This window comes from Ambystoma mexicanum, chromosome 9 (genome assembly GCF_040938575.1).
Source record: "Ambystoma mexicanum isolate Mex_15411 chromosome 9, UKY_AmexF1_1, whole genome shotgun sequence".
NCBI classification, from domain to species: Eukaryota; Metazoa; Chordata; class Amphibia; order Caudata; family Ambystomatidae; genus Ambystoma; species Ambystoma mexicanum.
The window spans coordinates 957,088,592-957,102,171 of NC_090931.1; the positions used below are offsets into that span (position 1 = coordinate 957,088,592).

Sequence of the window (13,580 nt, forward strand, 5' to 3'; positions counted from 1 at the left end):
GGAGGACGTCTGGGGACTCCTGCATTACAGTTTGAAGGTCGGCGGCAGCAATGGGCAAACTTCAGATCAGCAGCACTTTGCGGTTTCAGCTTCTAGCAAATAACACCACTGCGGTTCTCGGATACCTTATGGAATTTCCTCCCATCTGGAGTCCAGCACTCTGTTGAGGTGGCTCAGGCTTGGTCAGTCCTGCTTCATGGGAGTCCGGAGGATCTTCCTGGAGGTTGGGTCCGACTTGACGGCACACCCGATTCTGGTGTTTCTCTCCCTGGCAATCGGTTCCTGCAGCAGCAATGGAAGTACAGCCAGCTCCCAGAGGATTTCCAGATGAGTTTGTCTTGGTCGTTTGATCCCACCAACCCAAGGGGAGAAGTCCTTTGCAGGGCTTCTCTAATCGAGGCGAATTCAGAGCTTCAGCACTGCAGCAGGGCTTCACCAGACAAATCAATGGTCCAGGAGTTGCAGCAAACGTCTCTTCCAAGTTCTACTTCGGGTTTCTTAGTCCAGTGGTCTGCTCTGCCTTCCAAGCAAAAGACCTCACCTTTTATGCATGCATGTTTCTCCCATTCATTCTCAGCCTAGCTGTCAATCACACAGTGGGGTGGCTGTCCTCCAAGGTGGCTGTCCTCCAAGGACAGCCAGCCGGCCAATCACCTTTGGGTTCATTCCTGTAACTAAGGAGACTAATCACAGGGAGTTTCTGGCACCTCCCTCGCTTCCTGCCCTGCCAGACAAGCTGGAGCCAGAGGTGGGCTTCACCAGTGAATCCTGCCAAAGACAAAACTAGTTTGGCGCACAGAGCATATCTCAAGAAGGACCTTTCCAACAAGAAATGGCGAAAAAAGATGACCAGGGCCATTTTGACAAAATGGGCAACCATGGGTGCTTTACTGCAGCTGCACTTGCAGCTCGTGGTAGAAACACTCAATGGTAGTAAAAAGTAAACCACTGCCACCAGCCATTAATCGTAGAAAGGGTAACATAAAAATGGTACATGAGAAACTAGACAAAGGGGATACTAAGTAACCCATCCAACAGCCTATTGTGAGGTAGTGCGTGCTGGGTCTAGAAAGTTACAAATGTAAGTAAAGTCAATTTCACTTCACTGCTCTTGGAAACAGTAGTTATCCAAGAGAAGGTATTTAAACCTTAGCAGAACTCCAAGGGATTTCTATGTGACACTACACTGAAGTGCTGTGTGTCACAATGTAAAAAGATGATGCCTATGAAGTTTGTGTTACATGTGTAATCGTAGAATCCCATATGACATACCCTGTGGGTGAGCGTTTCGTTTTCCTTGATTCGAGAACTCTGAATGAGGGAGAGCGAAGCGTCAGCCGACTGGGAGAGAGAAGTGGTTGGTCGGGAGCAGCCCGCCGGAGATTCCTTAATTAAATCCGAAATAAGTTATTTCGTCTCCTCTCATTATTGAACTCTACAAATGGCGACGAGGATATTCGTTTAGAACAAATGAGAATCTCCGACTTGAAGCGCACTCTCACAGCAAACAGACTGAGCTGTGAAAACGAGCTCGGACCCACGTAAACTCGCAACGGAAGGTCTTTGCTTGGAAACAGGTACCGGCTGGTAGGAAAGTAAATAATATTTACAGAGACATAAAGATTAAAAGTGCATTATTTGAATGTGAGCGCGGGCTCCCAAACGATGTGTCACCATAAACGGTATGATAAATACGTCCAACCTATGTGAGCCAGAACGTAATTTTCAAAGAAAAGGACCCTATAACGTGTTCAACGTGCCTCCATTTTGTGCTCCCAGCAGCATCACCATAGCAACACATAACAATCAATTACGCTGAGAGTACGCGCATATGCAGTTTGTTCGGGAGAAAGTAACACTGTGATGGTGACCGGATTACAGATTAAAAGGGAGAGTGAACTTTTAAACGCTCCAACGACACAAGTAATGAGTTTGTGCAGAGTTTCCACACAAGCAAATAAGTGACTGTAGAACATATACATGTACAATTAGAGGCCTCGTGTTTTGAATGTTGTAAAAAAAAAAAAAAAAGGAAAGAGACAAAGAAAGTGATCGTCAGAGGAACATAAAAGGAAACAGTGTCAGTCATGCAGAGTGTTGTGGCTCCAATGAAGTTCCTGCCCCTACCTGGCAATCCAACCTGCCCCTGGGAGCAATGGCTGGACAGCTTTCAAGTTTACTTAAGGGCAGTTGGGGGAGCAAAATATAACGATGACGTTAAAGAAGCCACCTTATTGAATTGCATAGGAGCAGAAGCATTGAGGATTTTTAGGAATATGCCAGAACCCAGTATTGTAGAGCTAGGAGCTGGGGATTCCTCCACCAGTTCAAGGAAATATGAGATTGCCCTAGTAAAACTGAACAAACATTTTGGCAACAAAACGAATATTGTCCTTGAGAGGTACAGATTTTTTACCAGGAAACAAGGCAAGAATGAATCTGTGGACGATTACATTGCGGCTCTGAGGGGCCTCATATCGACATGTGAATTTACAGGATTGGCAGATGAGTATATGAGAGATCAACTGGTATTACATGTGGCCGATCCTCAAATTCAGCAGCGCCTGTGGCAAGCAAAGAACCCGTCTTTAGAGCAAGCTATTGAAATAGCAAGAACATTTGAATTAGGAGAAAAGTGCATGAAGGAACTTCATGATAAGGCTGAAAGTATTGACATCAAATCCATACAAGCTACCAATGAAAGCAATAGTGACAAAGAGGAGGAAGCACTGATTGCTATGGTGAAGAGAATAGTGAAGTCAGATTTCGGCTCAAACCTGAGACAAAATAGAGAGACATTCCAAAAGTCACAGAATAGATGCTTCAAATGTGGATGGTCGAAACATGTAAATAATGAAAAAGATTGCCCGGCTCATTCGGCGGAGTGCTATAAGTGCGGACAAATAGGTCACTTTGGGAAGGTATGCCGAAATGTAAGGGGCAGAGGCAGATTTAATCCTCGCTATAACAACATGAGGAGTAATGGCCAATTGAACAGAGGACCCATGACAAGTGTGAGAGCGCTTGAAGAATCAGTGGAAGTGAAGGACGTAGTGGCAAACACCAGCTGCTTTGAAGATGGGGTGTGCATACTCACTGTTGCAACAACTGGGAACTCTCTAGGCTCATGGGTGCCCATGGCAATAAATGGCATTATGTTGCAAGTAATGGTTGACACGGGTTCGCCATATACCATGGTAGATATGAACACATATGTAAATGTGCTGAACATGGACACAAAGGATCTTCAAACCTCCAATGTCAAGGTGACAGGGTATGGGAAAACACCCATTAATATTATTGGATATACCTGGGTGCAATTGTACTTTGAGGGAAGGAAGACTTTTTGCAGACTGTATGTGGCAAAAGATGGTTTCTCAATTGTTGGTTGGTGGGAGCAGGCTTCACTAAAAATCAGAATACACCCAGGTGAAGACGTACCGATAATGAGCATAATGTGCAACACTTGTGACTCGGCTGAAAATCTAGCAAAGAGTTTTCCCAAAGTGTTTAATGACAATATAGGAGCCCTTAAAGGTTTCAAACATCGCATAATACTGAGAAGAGGAGCAAGACCGGTAGTGCACAGAGTGAGGAACATTCCGATTGGTACGAGAGAAGCTCTACAGAAAGAGCTAGAAAAATTATGTTCTCACGATATTATCGAACCAATTGAGAGCTCTGAATGGCTTTCCCCGATTGTCATTGTGAGAAAACCTGAAGGGTCAATCAGGATGTGTGTAGATTTAAGAGATCTCAATAACAACATATGGATTGATCGCCATCCGTTGCCTAACATAGGGGAAATGTTGACCACCATGGAACCAGCAAAATTTTTCTCCACGCTTGATCTATCATCCGCTTATCATCAGGTTGTGTTAGCTGAAGAGTCAAGGCATCTTACATCCTTTATAACACCACTGGAAGCCTTTCGTTATAAAAGGATGCCATTTGGATTGGCATCGGCAGCAGCAGTGTTCCAAAGACTTATGCAACATCTTTTCTCTGGCCTAAAAGGAGTACATTACTTTCAAGATGACATCCTTGTGTCTGCTATGACCGAAGAAGACCACGATGCCAAATTACTAGGTGTATTGCAAGTGATACAACAAAATGGTTTAACTCTTAAAATAGAGAAATGCAAAATAAAGAAAAGTGAAGTTTCATACTTAGGCCACTGCATCAGTGAAAAGGGATTAAGGCCAAAGGAGGCCCTGATAAATACCATTCTAAAAGTTCCTGATCCCACAAATAAAGACCAACTCAGGAGTTTATTAGGTCTCACAGAATATTATTCTAAATTTATTGACCATTATGCAGACAGAACCACTCACATGAGAAGTCTGATGACCAAGGGCACGAGATTTGAATGGTCGGCTGAGTGTGAAGAAGAATGGAATGAAATCAAAAATTTGATTAATAAGGCACCTGCACTCAAGATGTTTAATTGTGGTGCTAAGACCATAATATCAGTTGATGCTAGTAATGTAGGATTAGGTGGTGTTTTGGAACAGATTCATGATGGTTTGCTTGTTCCAATTGCTTTTGCCTCAAGAACTTTAAAGGGGTCAGAGAGGAACTACTCTACCATTGAGAAGGAAGCTTTAGCCGTCAAGTGGATTTTGGAACACTTTAAAGGACTGATTTGGGGTATCCCAATTGAATTAAAAACAGATCATAAACCACTTATTCACGTGCTGAACCCCAAAAATTCTCATCTAATGTCCCCTCGTATTAGACGATGGACATTAATCATTATGCAGTACAATGTTGTCATAAAATATACACCGGGCAGAACAAATAAGGTTGCTGACTGTTTTTCCCGGCTTCCATGTGTTGATGGGGACATGGATTCGTCAGGCGATGAGAGACTAATAGAAGACCAAGATGTAGATTCCATTATTGCACAAATACATCCCAGTTTTGGAAAAGAGGAATGGGTGGCAGCCACTAAATCAGACATGGAACAAGATTTGTTGAGAAAGGCGGTTGTGGATGGTTGGAAAAATGTTCAGGATGAGATTAGGCTGTGGGAAAGAATCAAAGATGAGTTGTCATGTGATGACTTGTGTGTCTATCGAGGTGATCGGATAGTTCCTCCCACTACATTGAGGAAAAAAATTATGGACATTGCTCATGAAGGGCATATTGGCAGAAACGTAACAAAGAGAAGAATTAGAGGGACATACTGGTGGCCTAATATGTGGAGCGATATGGAATCACTAGTTAAGGAATGCTCGGCTTGTGCAGTAAGTGACAAAAGTAGACTGACAAGAGTTACACCACTTCATCCAGTAAGTGTACCTGACACAGTATGGTCTAAACTAGCTATTGATATTGCTGGTCCTTATGAAGTTTTGGAACCCATGAAGATATATCTTATAGTGTTGGTTGATTATACATCAAAGTGGGTGGAGTGTGGAATCATAGAGAATTCAGTTTCTGCATGCAAGGTTACCAGATTTTTGGAAGAAATATTTAGTAGAGAAGGTGATCCTCAAGAATTGATTTCGGATAATGGAGCCCAGTTTGTGTCGAATGAAGTACAGAGTTTTTTAAAGGATCGAGCAATCAGGCACAATACCACAGCTTTGTATCATCCCATGAGTAATGGACTTGTGGAGAGGATGAATCGCTTTATAAAAGGGACGATTCAATTGGCGGTTGTAAATAATCTGCCATGGAAGGATACTCTAAAAGAAGCACTAAATACTTATAAAGTCACCCCCCATTCTGTTACTGGTGTGGAACCGTTTACATTAATGAGAGGCAGGGTTGCTAACAATAGACTCAAGCCGGCTTGGATGAGCACTAAGAAGAGTGCATGCCTGGATATGGATGAGATCATGGAGAGAGTCAAGAAAAGACAAGAACAATATAAGAAGTACTATGATCAACATAAGAGTGTGAAGGAGAGCAGTGTGGGAGTAGGGGACTGGGTCAGGATAAAAGAGCCCAGAAGAATCTTGAAAGGAGAGTCCAAATTTCGCACTCCCCAGAAAGTAATTAAGCGTCTGGAGAAATCAGTTGTGTTGGACAATGGAGAGAAGTGGTCTTGTGATGACATCACGTTAGCAAGGAAAATTGGCTTGGAGGACATTAACAGTACCCCCGATGTAATTAGACAAAAAGTGAATGAGAGAGAATTGGGAAGTAAAACAGTGAAGGAGTCAACTGCTGCAGAGTGCCAAAGGGTTCCATGCAGAAATGTTGGACAATCCACAAGACCGAGGAGAGTCATACCCAACTACAGGGAAGACTTCATTTATTATTAAAACATTAAATTGTATACGACAGACATTTACACAAATTGCATTTGCATATTCCTGTGGTGCCGGAGATGTCAAAGCGTATCCTTTTCCTTGTATTTTATTTACTTTTCATCATTTTCCTTCTTCTTCTTTTGTTTTCTGCTTGCACTGTTCATGTACATAGTTGTTTTTTCTTTTGTTCCTTGGGATTCTGGGAAGGGAGATGTTACATGTGTAATCGTAGAATCCCATATGACATACCCTGTGGGTGAGCGTTTCGTTTTCCTTGATTCGAGAACTCTGAATGAAGGAGAGCAAAGCGTCAGCCGACTGGGAGAGAGAAGTGGTTGGTCGGGAGCAGCCCGCCGGAGATTCCTTAATTAAATCCGAAATAAGTTATTTCGTCTCCTCTCATTATTGAACTCTACAGTTTGTCAGACTCCAAAACCCAAAGAAACATAGAGTTCACATCACAGAAAAATACATGAGAGAGTGGGGGAAAGGTCTCGCTCTCTCCAGGATAGAAATTAAAGTGCTTAAGTCCAGCAAAAGAGCTGGGGGCCTCTAAGGTAGAAGGGAATTCGCACATTTCTGAGAATTCTCCCTAACCGCTTCATAAACCACGGGACATCTGAACAAATGTTCTCTCCAGAGACATTAATTTTGAAAGTCTGTCCTTGAGAGAGTATGTTTCCTTCAGTAATTGAAACCAAGGATTGATTTTCGCTGACTATAAGAATTCTCCTGTGAGTCTTGTTGCCACGGGATGCAGTCACAATCGGGCAAGTTGCTATGGGGATGTCAGGCAGCAGGCTTGTAATATCTCAAGGAAATGTGCTTGGTCATAACATCATTGGGTGATTGCAGCAGGTCAATAAGTGTTCCCGCAGTGAATCAAGAGGAGCTTCAGCAACAACAATGATGGTGGTCAGTGGCCTCTGAAAGGAATGAGGTCAGTGCCACCTCAAACATGAAAAAGCTTACAGCGAAAAAAAGAAATTCATTTGTTTATGTTTGTGTGAGAAGTTATACTTTTAGTTGTGTTATCATTAGTAATGTGGTGGGTTAGTGTGATGATTTGAAATGAATCAACATTTGAACACTGCACAATAACAGGTAAAGTGATTTCTTATGGCAAACTAAAGAAAATAGACCCCAATGATAGTTTCTACAGTTCCCAACTATGTAACAGTATTATAAATTGTTTTACACGACATGAGAAAGAGTAGTAGCAGCAAAGCGTGTTGCATAAAAGAGTAGGTATCACTAACAATACAGAGGCTGTAGTGAGATTGGTTCTCTGATTGTTCACACTGGAGAAGAAGAGATTGTGTGGGTGTATTAAAAGATTCATTTAGTGGGCAGAGGGTGTGCTGCATCTGCATCATAGGGGCTATGTAATTATATATTTTAAGGGCTTTGTAATGGTTTATTTTTAGTATTGCCGTTACAACCTTCTGAGCTCAGATAGAGAAATCTGAAGTAACTGAGCTGCAAGCCCTCATGATGTGATATGGGGAAGCTCGGTGGTGCAGGCAGGCACCGCCCAGCATCCTTTCACTTCCACCATTCTTATCTGCATATGATTAGTTGCCACACATTGACCCACAACCACCTTCGACAATCTGGTAGAGAAAACCCACTTGAGATAGACTACGGTACAGGGCATGTATGCGAAGGTTTGCAAACCGATGCGCCTGGCAAGCCTGATAAAGCAAGAGATGGTGATCAGGGCAGCCATTCTTAAATGATTTAATTGAGTTGTCTGATGGGGCAGTGGAGTCGGTGCCTGGCCCACTGAGGAGTCTACCACTGCTTTTCTGCTCACAGCACCCATCCCCTTTTTAAAGGCTCTGTTGTGTCGGTGATTCTCCTAAAAATGGCCACAAGTGCCAGACCATTGGAGGTCTCTTACTTGAATTACACTCTAGTGTTGTCTTGATGGCACTTAACAGTAAAATGCAGGATTATTGTAATTTTACCACTGAACAGCACTCCAGCTCATTTCTTTGGAGGCCACAACCTATCACTGGCAGAATTGTGGTGTTCCACAAATCTTAACAAACAGCACCAACCGGGGACCTGTAGTCATTTAGCACTTGATAAAATGACTGCGGGAACATTTAAGTAACTCAGATACCCTACTGCACTACCATGGTGGCATTCATGTTGCATGAAAATTCAGGCATTGGAGTCTGGAAGACAAACTCCTTAATGCTTGCCCGATAATCATTCCTGTCTTAGAAAAATGTTTATAACAAATGTGTTGTATTTGGTATTGATGGTTTTTTCGTGTATCTTGTTGTAAATCGGTGATTAAGTAAAATCTCTACTGGTAAGACTAATGTGTTTCTTGGACTACAGCTTTACAGAATGCCTATTTGTTAGACCATCACAAAAAGTACAAGTACCATAAGACACGTACGGACTCTCCTCGCATTCATATTATCTATAAGCAATTTGAATACAATACCTTCTTGTAAAAATTGATTTCAGAAATTGAATTTTGTCATTACTGATTTATTATTATTTTTTTTTATTATTTTTTCTTTTTCTAAACATCATAATCATATATAGAGACAGTGTACAAAAATGACAATCATTGGTTGACAATCATTAAAACCTTAATGAAAAAATACATTCAGCATTGAGCTTGTACAATTCCATTGTGTAAAGGCAACACACCATACTATGGTCTCATATATCAACACATTCATATCAATCAAATTCATCCTCCTTCAAAAAGCCAGTCACACTTGTGCCAAAATAAAGCAGTAATAATCATTTGTTTAAGAAACACAGAAGATTTAACTATTAGACCTTTAATGCAAAATGATGTTCGTCATTCAGAAAATGCATCAATTGTTTAATATAATATTGGCCTATATTCCGAGATAAATTAAATAACTCCATTGGGATGGCTAAAGTAACACTAATTGTTATTCACGAAGCTGCAGCATGCATGCTACATAGAAAAACACATGCCGGGTTCTTTTTGATGGTATTTTCAGTCAGGATGTTATCTTTTTCTATTATGTAATTTTAACTCACCACTGATTTGGTAAAATGTAACACCATTGATGCAATGTTATTAATATTTAAATAAAATCCTGCATCTCCTTTTTTTCTTTTCAGGGTAATTTGGGAACCTTTTTCATAACAAATGTAAGAATCGTTTGGCATGCGAATATGAACGACAGCTTTAATGTCAGCATACCCTACCTTCAAATTGTAAGTATATTCTACATTTCCCATCAGGCAAACATATGTGAAGTGTGTTTCTACCCAAAAACGCGTTTGACGAATTTGTTCATTGAAATTAAACTCTATAATATGTAGTGGTGTTTGCATTAAAAAATTCCCCATAACCACTGTGATTGTAATCGTCCCAAAAATATATAGAAGGTGTAACTGTAATGTTCTTGGGTCTATACTGACCTCCTGATTAACTGTTGCTTATATTATTTTCTCTTCTAAGCAAATCATGAACAGCCTAACCAACAAAGCAGGCCTCACCTTAGACCCAATGTTAACCTGCAACTTCGATAGCCCCACCAATAAGACCGCTCCATAATGCTGGTGAGACCACTCAATCACTCATTGGTAGGTTTTCCACTGAGTCCTATTGCACCGTCAGTACAATGTTAGTTTCAACATCCGCGCTCTCCTATTGGGCCTTCATCCCTCCAGAACTATTTAATGTCCCTTTGAGCCACTAAATATAAACACAGATAATCACAGTACACTCATTCTGTGAGCCGCTAAACAATATTCCGGCCACACTTGACATTCTCTCCCTCCAAAATGCAGAAAGAATCAGCAAGGAATCTTAAGAAAATCGGTTATGGTATAAAAAAGAAACAACTTCCATTATTGAAAACGCAAAGCTCACAACTTGAATTCCAGCAGCCAAATTCGGCCGAATAAAAGATAATCAGAGTTGCAAAATTGCATAACAAGGGGTCAAAGAAAGACGTCCTCTACCAAAAGCAGGAATTCTACAACAGCCACGTAAAGCCCCTTCTAATAGTACAGTTTTCCCAAAACACTAGCTGAATAAAATCCAAATATAATACTCCCGCATCCTGGTCCGGCTTTCCCCACACTTCATCAGATATCGTCATACTCTGCGCAGAGGCTGCACATATCATTTATTTGAAATTGAGCAGAGAAAATAAATCTGCATGCATAAAAAAATCTCTTTTGGCCGCGCCTGTCCCTGGCCTTTCACTGCCCGGGCATCCTTCTCTGCTTTTTGAGACTGAACTCTTAAGCTGTGTGTCCTTCTTTTGGGAGACCTCTCCCTTCATTGGCTTCTGTTTATTCAACCCATTTTTCTTTCTATGTTTTTGAGGAAATCTGTTTTCAAGGTTTGTTCCTTCCTTTTTTCAAAGGCTGACCATACAATGCATGCGTTCAGTGACATGGTCTGGAGCACTCTTAGCCAGACTGCATTTTATGCATCAGTATTTCAAGTAGAGCTATTTGAGCAAGACTGCATAAATATCAATATTTGAATAGAAAACCACTGCAGAGTCTTTGGACTTTGCGATGAGAGAGGGCATTAAGACTGCAGGTAAGATATGTGGTACATTGCAAGGAGACTTAAATCTCTCACAAGACATGAAGAGACACAGGAGCCTGGAACCTAATTTGGTGAATACGTGTACTACTCTGTGACACTGAGTCACCTGTTTGAATGCCCAAAACGGCAATCGCTGCTGACCGCTTCTTTGGGATCTATTACTGGGCTTACGCAGGAAGTGCCAGTCATTAGGTTGTTGATGCCTGGTTGGAGGTCTCTCAGAAAGCTCAGATTAGCCATTTGGACCATCTTGCAAACAAATTACCACCAGCCCCTTGAACTTCAATCAAAAAGTTATAGAGGAAAAAATACAGTGTTGGCATGCATAGCTGGGGGGAAGGGAGTACTCTGCACAAAGCGTGTGGATTGTGCCTGGAAGAAGGGTACTGAAGTGTTCATTTGACAGATTCAGGAGAAAGTGTATAAAGAGCTCAAATAAAGCTGAACCAAATTGCACCAAATGACAACAGATTCAGAATCTGTATAGAGGCTCCCAATTTTTTTCATAGAAACCGAGGATGGCTCACTGATTGATGCCCCTTTACCTTCCAGAAAAGTCAGCAGTACAGGCAAAATTAAACTTCAGTGATGGCATTTTAACAAAGTCAAAGACTAATGAATCCCCAGATCCTTCTGCATCGTATACTTCTGCGCATAGCACATGGGCATAATCTTAATTTTATGAAAGGTGATAATTGCAATCTCATCTTTTTTAAAGTGTTAGTTTATTTGAGAATTGTTGATATTTTAAACTGTTTACTATAACTGTTTTGACATCACCGTTTTTAGATTAGGGTTTTAAATCTTCGAATAAGATAAATGAATGAGAACAATGCATACAGTCAACATGAGATCAACATATTATATCTGGATTGTGTTTATATGTTGTTGTTTGTTGTATGTACAAAGCCCGATGGCTATAAGTATATTAAATAAACTGAAACTGAAATAATCTAATTCATGTTTTGTGAGCTTAAGTTTAAAGGCCTCAGTGAAGACCAAAATGGACTCTAGGTATTCAAATCAAAGTACACTGCTGCTTTTAGCAAATAGCTTTGTTGAAACATCTTTTGATTTTGAGACAAACAGTGTTCTGTGCCTTACCCCCAACTCCCAATTTCTGCTGGTACGTCCGTATTCCATTCTTCTGCATGTGCATCTCGTTTGCGTCATGGCATGCAAATGCAGTAATTCCCTAGAGCTAATGCTTCCCAGTTCTTATCATAGCTTTAGGAGCTCAAAATGCATGCCATCTTTTTGCTAAAAGGTTCAGATGACTTTTCCTCAACAACCTGCAGCACCTGCATCTTTTCCACCTGTAGAGCAAGCCAGAGAACGGAGAAGTCTAAAGATCTAGAATTGCCACTATAAGCACAAGAACAACCTGTAGCATTACTGTCTACTCGCACTACAGTAGCAGATACTGAACCCGTGACAATCGATCCACCAGATCCTAGTTCTGCCCTGATTAAGGAAAGTGACCCAGGGACTGCTGACGAGCAACCTTCATCATTGAAGTAATACCGCAGTTTTAGGACTGGTTTATTGCTTAGCTCGTCTGATAAACATGCATGTGACAACAGTGGATTCAAAGATGTTTGCACCAATAATGCTGTTGAAAAGCAAGGATAAGACTAGTTTAAAAATTCAAGATGAGACTGAAAGGTTGGCTCAACAAATTTGAGAAAACACTCACTCTGGTACCCTAACAAATAAGAAGATGAACATTAAGTACATGACCCATATTGCAGATACTTTGCACCACTGCAGTGTACCTTTTTATAGCGTTTCTACTGGGGCAGAAACAATCCATATTTGCATCGGGTCAAGTTTTGTCTCGGGGCAGATAAACTGAACTTGTGCCACTGAAGAATGTCTATGGTATGGCCCCAGATTGCCAACAAGTGACATGTTGTGGTTAGTTCACCCCCATCTGCACACATTTTGGTGGTGTCGGCAGCAGTTGGCGGTAAAAAAGAATCTGGTGCCCTCTGAGTTCGAAAAATTATTAGATGCAGTTGAAAAGAACATTTGTAGTATAGTGCATTGTATTTGAGTTAGACAAATCATGATGCCACAATAGCAGTTGGCAATTTAAATTTGTGGAAAGAATTATGCAATTTAATGCAAAACCTACTATTTGATAATAAGATGTTTTTAATTCTGGTCCACGATAAGCTCTTTGCTTAATCATATGACTAAAGCACCTTTGGATTTAAGCATAGGAGCCATCAGTCCTAGAAGCCGTCCAAATGTATGGTAAACTTTGTGAAAATCTGCAGAAATATTATTCATAATTCCACACAGTCGGAAATTCTATTGTTGGATCTGCTGGAACTGTCCAAACATTTAAAAATCGAAAAATTTGAAAGCCTGTACACATAACAAATCTGCATACGTTGTAGCCAGAAAAATGTGCCCCCCGCAAAACATTTGCTATCTAAAACAAAGGGTTCACATCTACCACTTCTTTCTGCAGAATGTGAAATTGTCTGCTTTGCATTGAAGGTTATTTTGAAACACCTCCCCACTGAGAGGATAAATTGCAGATCATCTTCAGACATGGAAGGAATTCACCCAGGATTCCTGGACTTGGACTATGGTGTCTAATCGGTCTTGTCTTTCCATTCTACATCAACAACCCATAGCCCCACCATTTCATCAGTCTTTGGTGGAACATCTGGTACAGGATGTCAAACAATTACTAGATTTACCAGCTATAGAACAAGTTCTGGAGGGTAAGA

General features: G+C 41.0%; 1 protein-coding gene across 1 annotated transcript in view; it reads left to right on the plus strand.

Moving 5' to 3' along the window:
• The window catches only part of BBS5 (Bardet-Biedl syndrome 5), a 396,157-nt gene that overhangs the window by 234,056 nt on the left and 148,521 nt on the right, over nucleotides 1-13,580 (plus strand). The window contains exon 7 of the mRNA XM_069616160.1: nucleotides 9,387-9,482. Coding sequence (XP_069472261.1) covers nucleotides 9,387-9,482 — 96 coding nt within the window. The remainder of the gene's footprint in view (nucleotides 1-9,386; nucleotides 9,483-13,580) is intronic.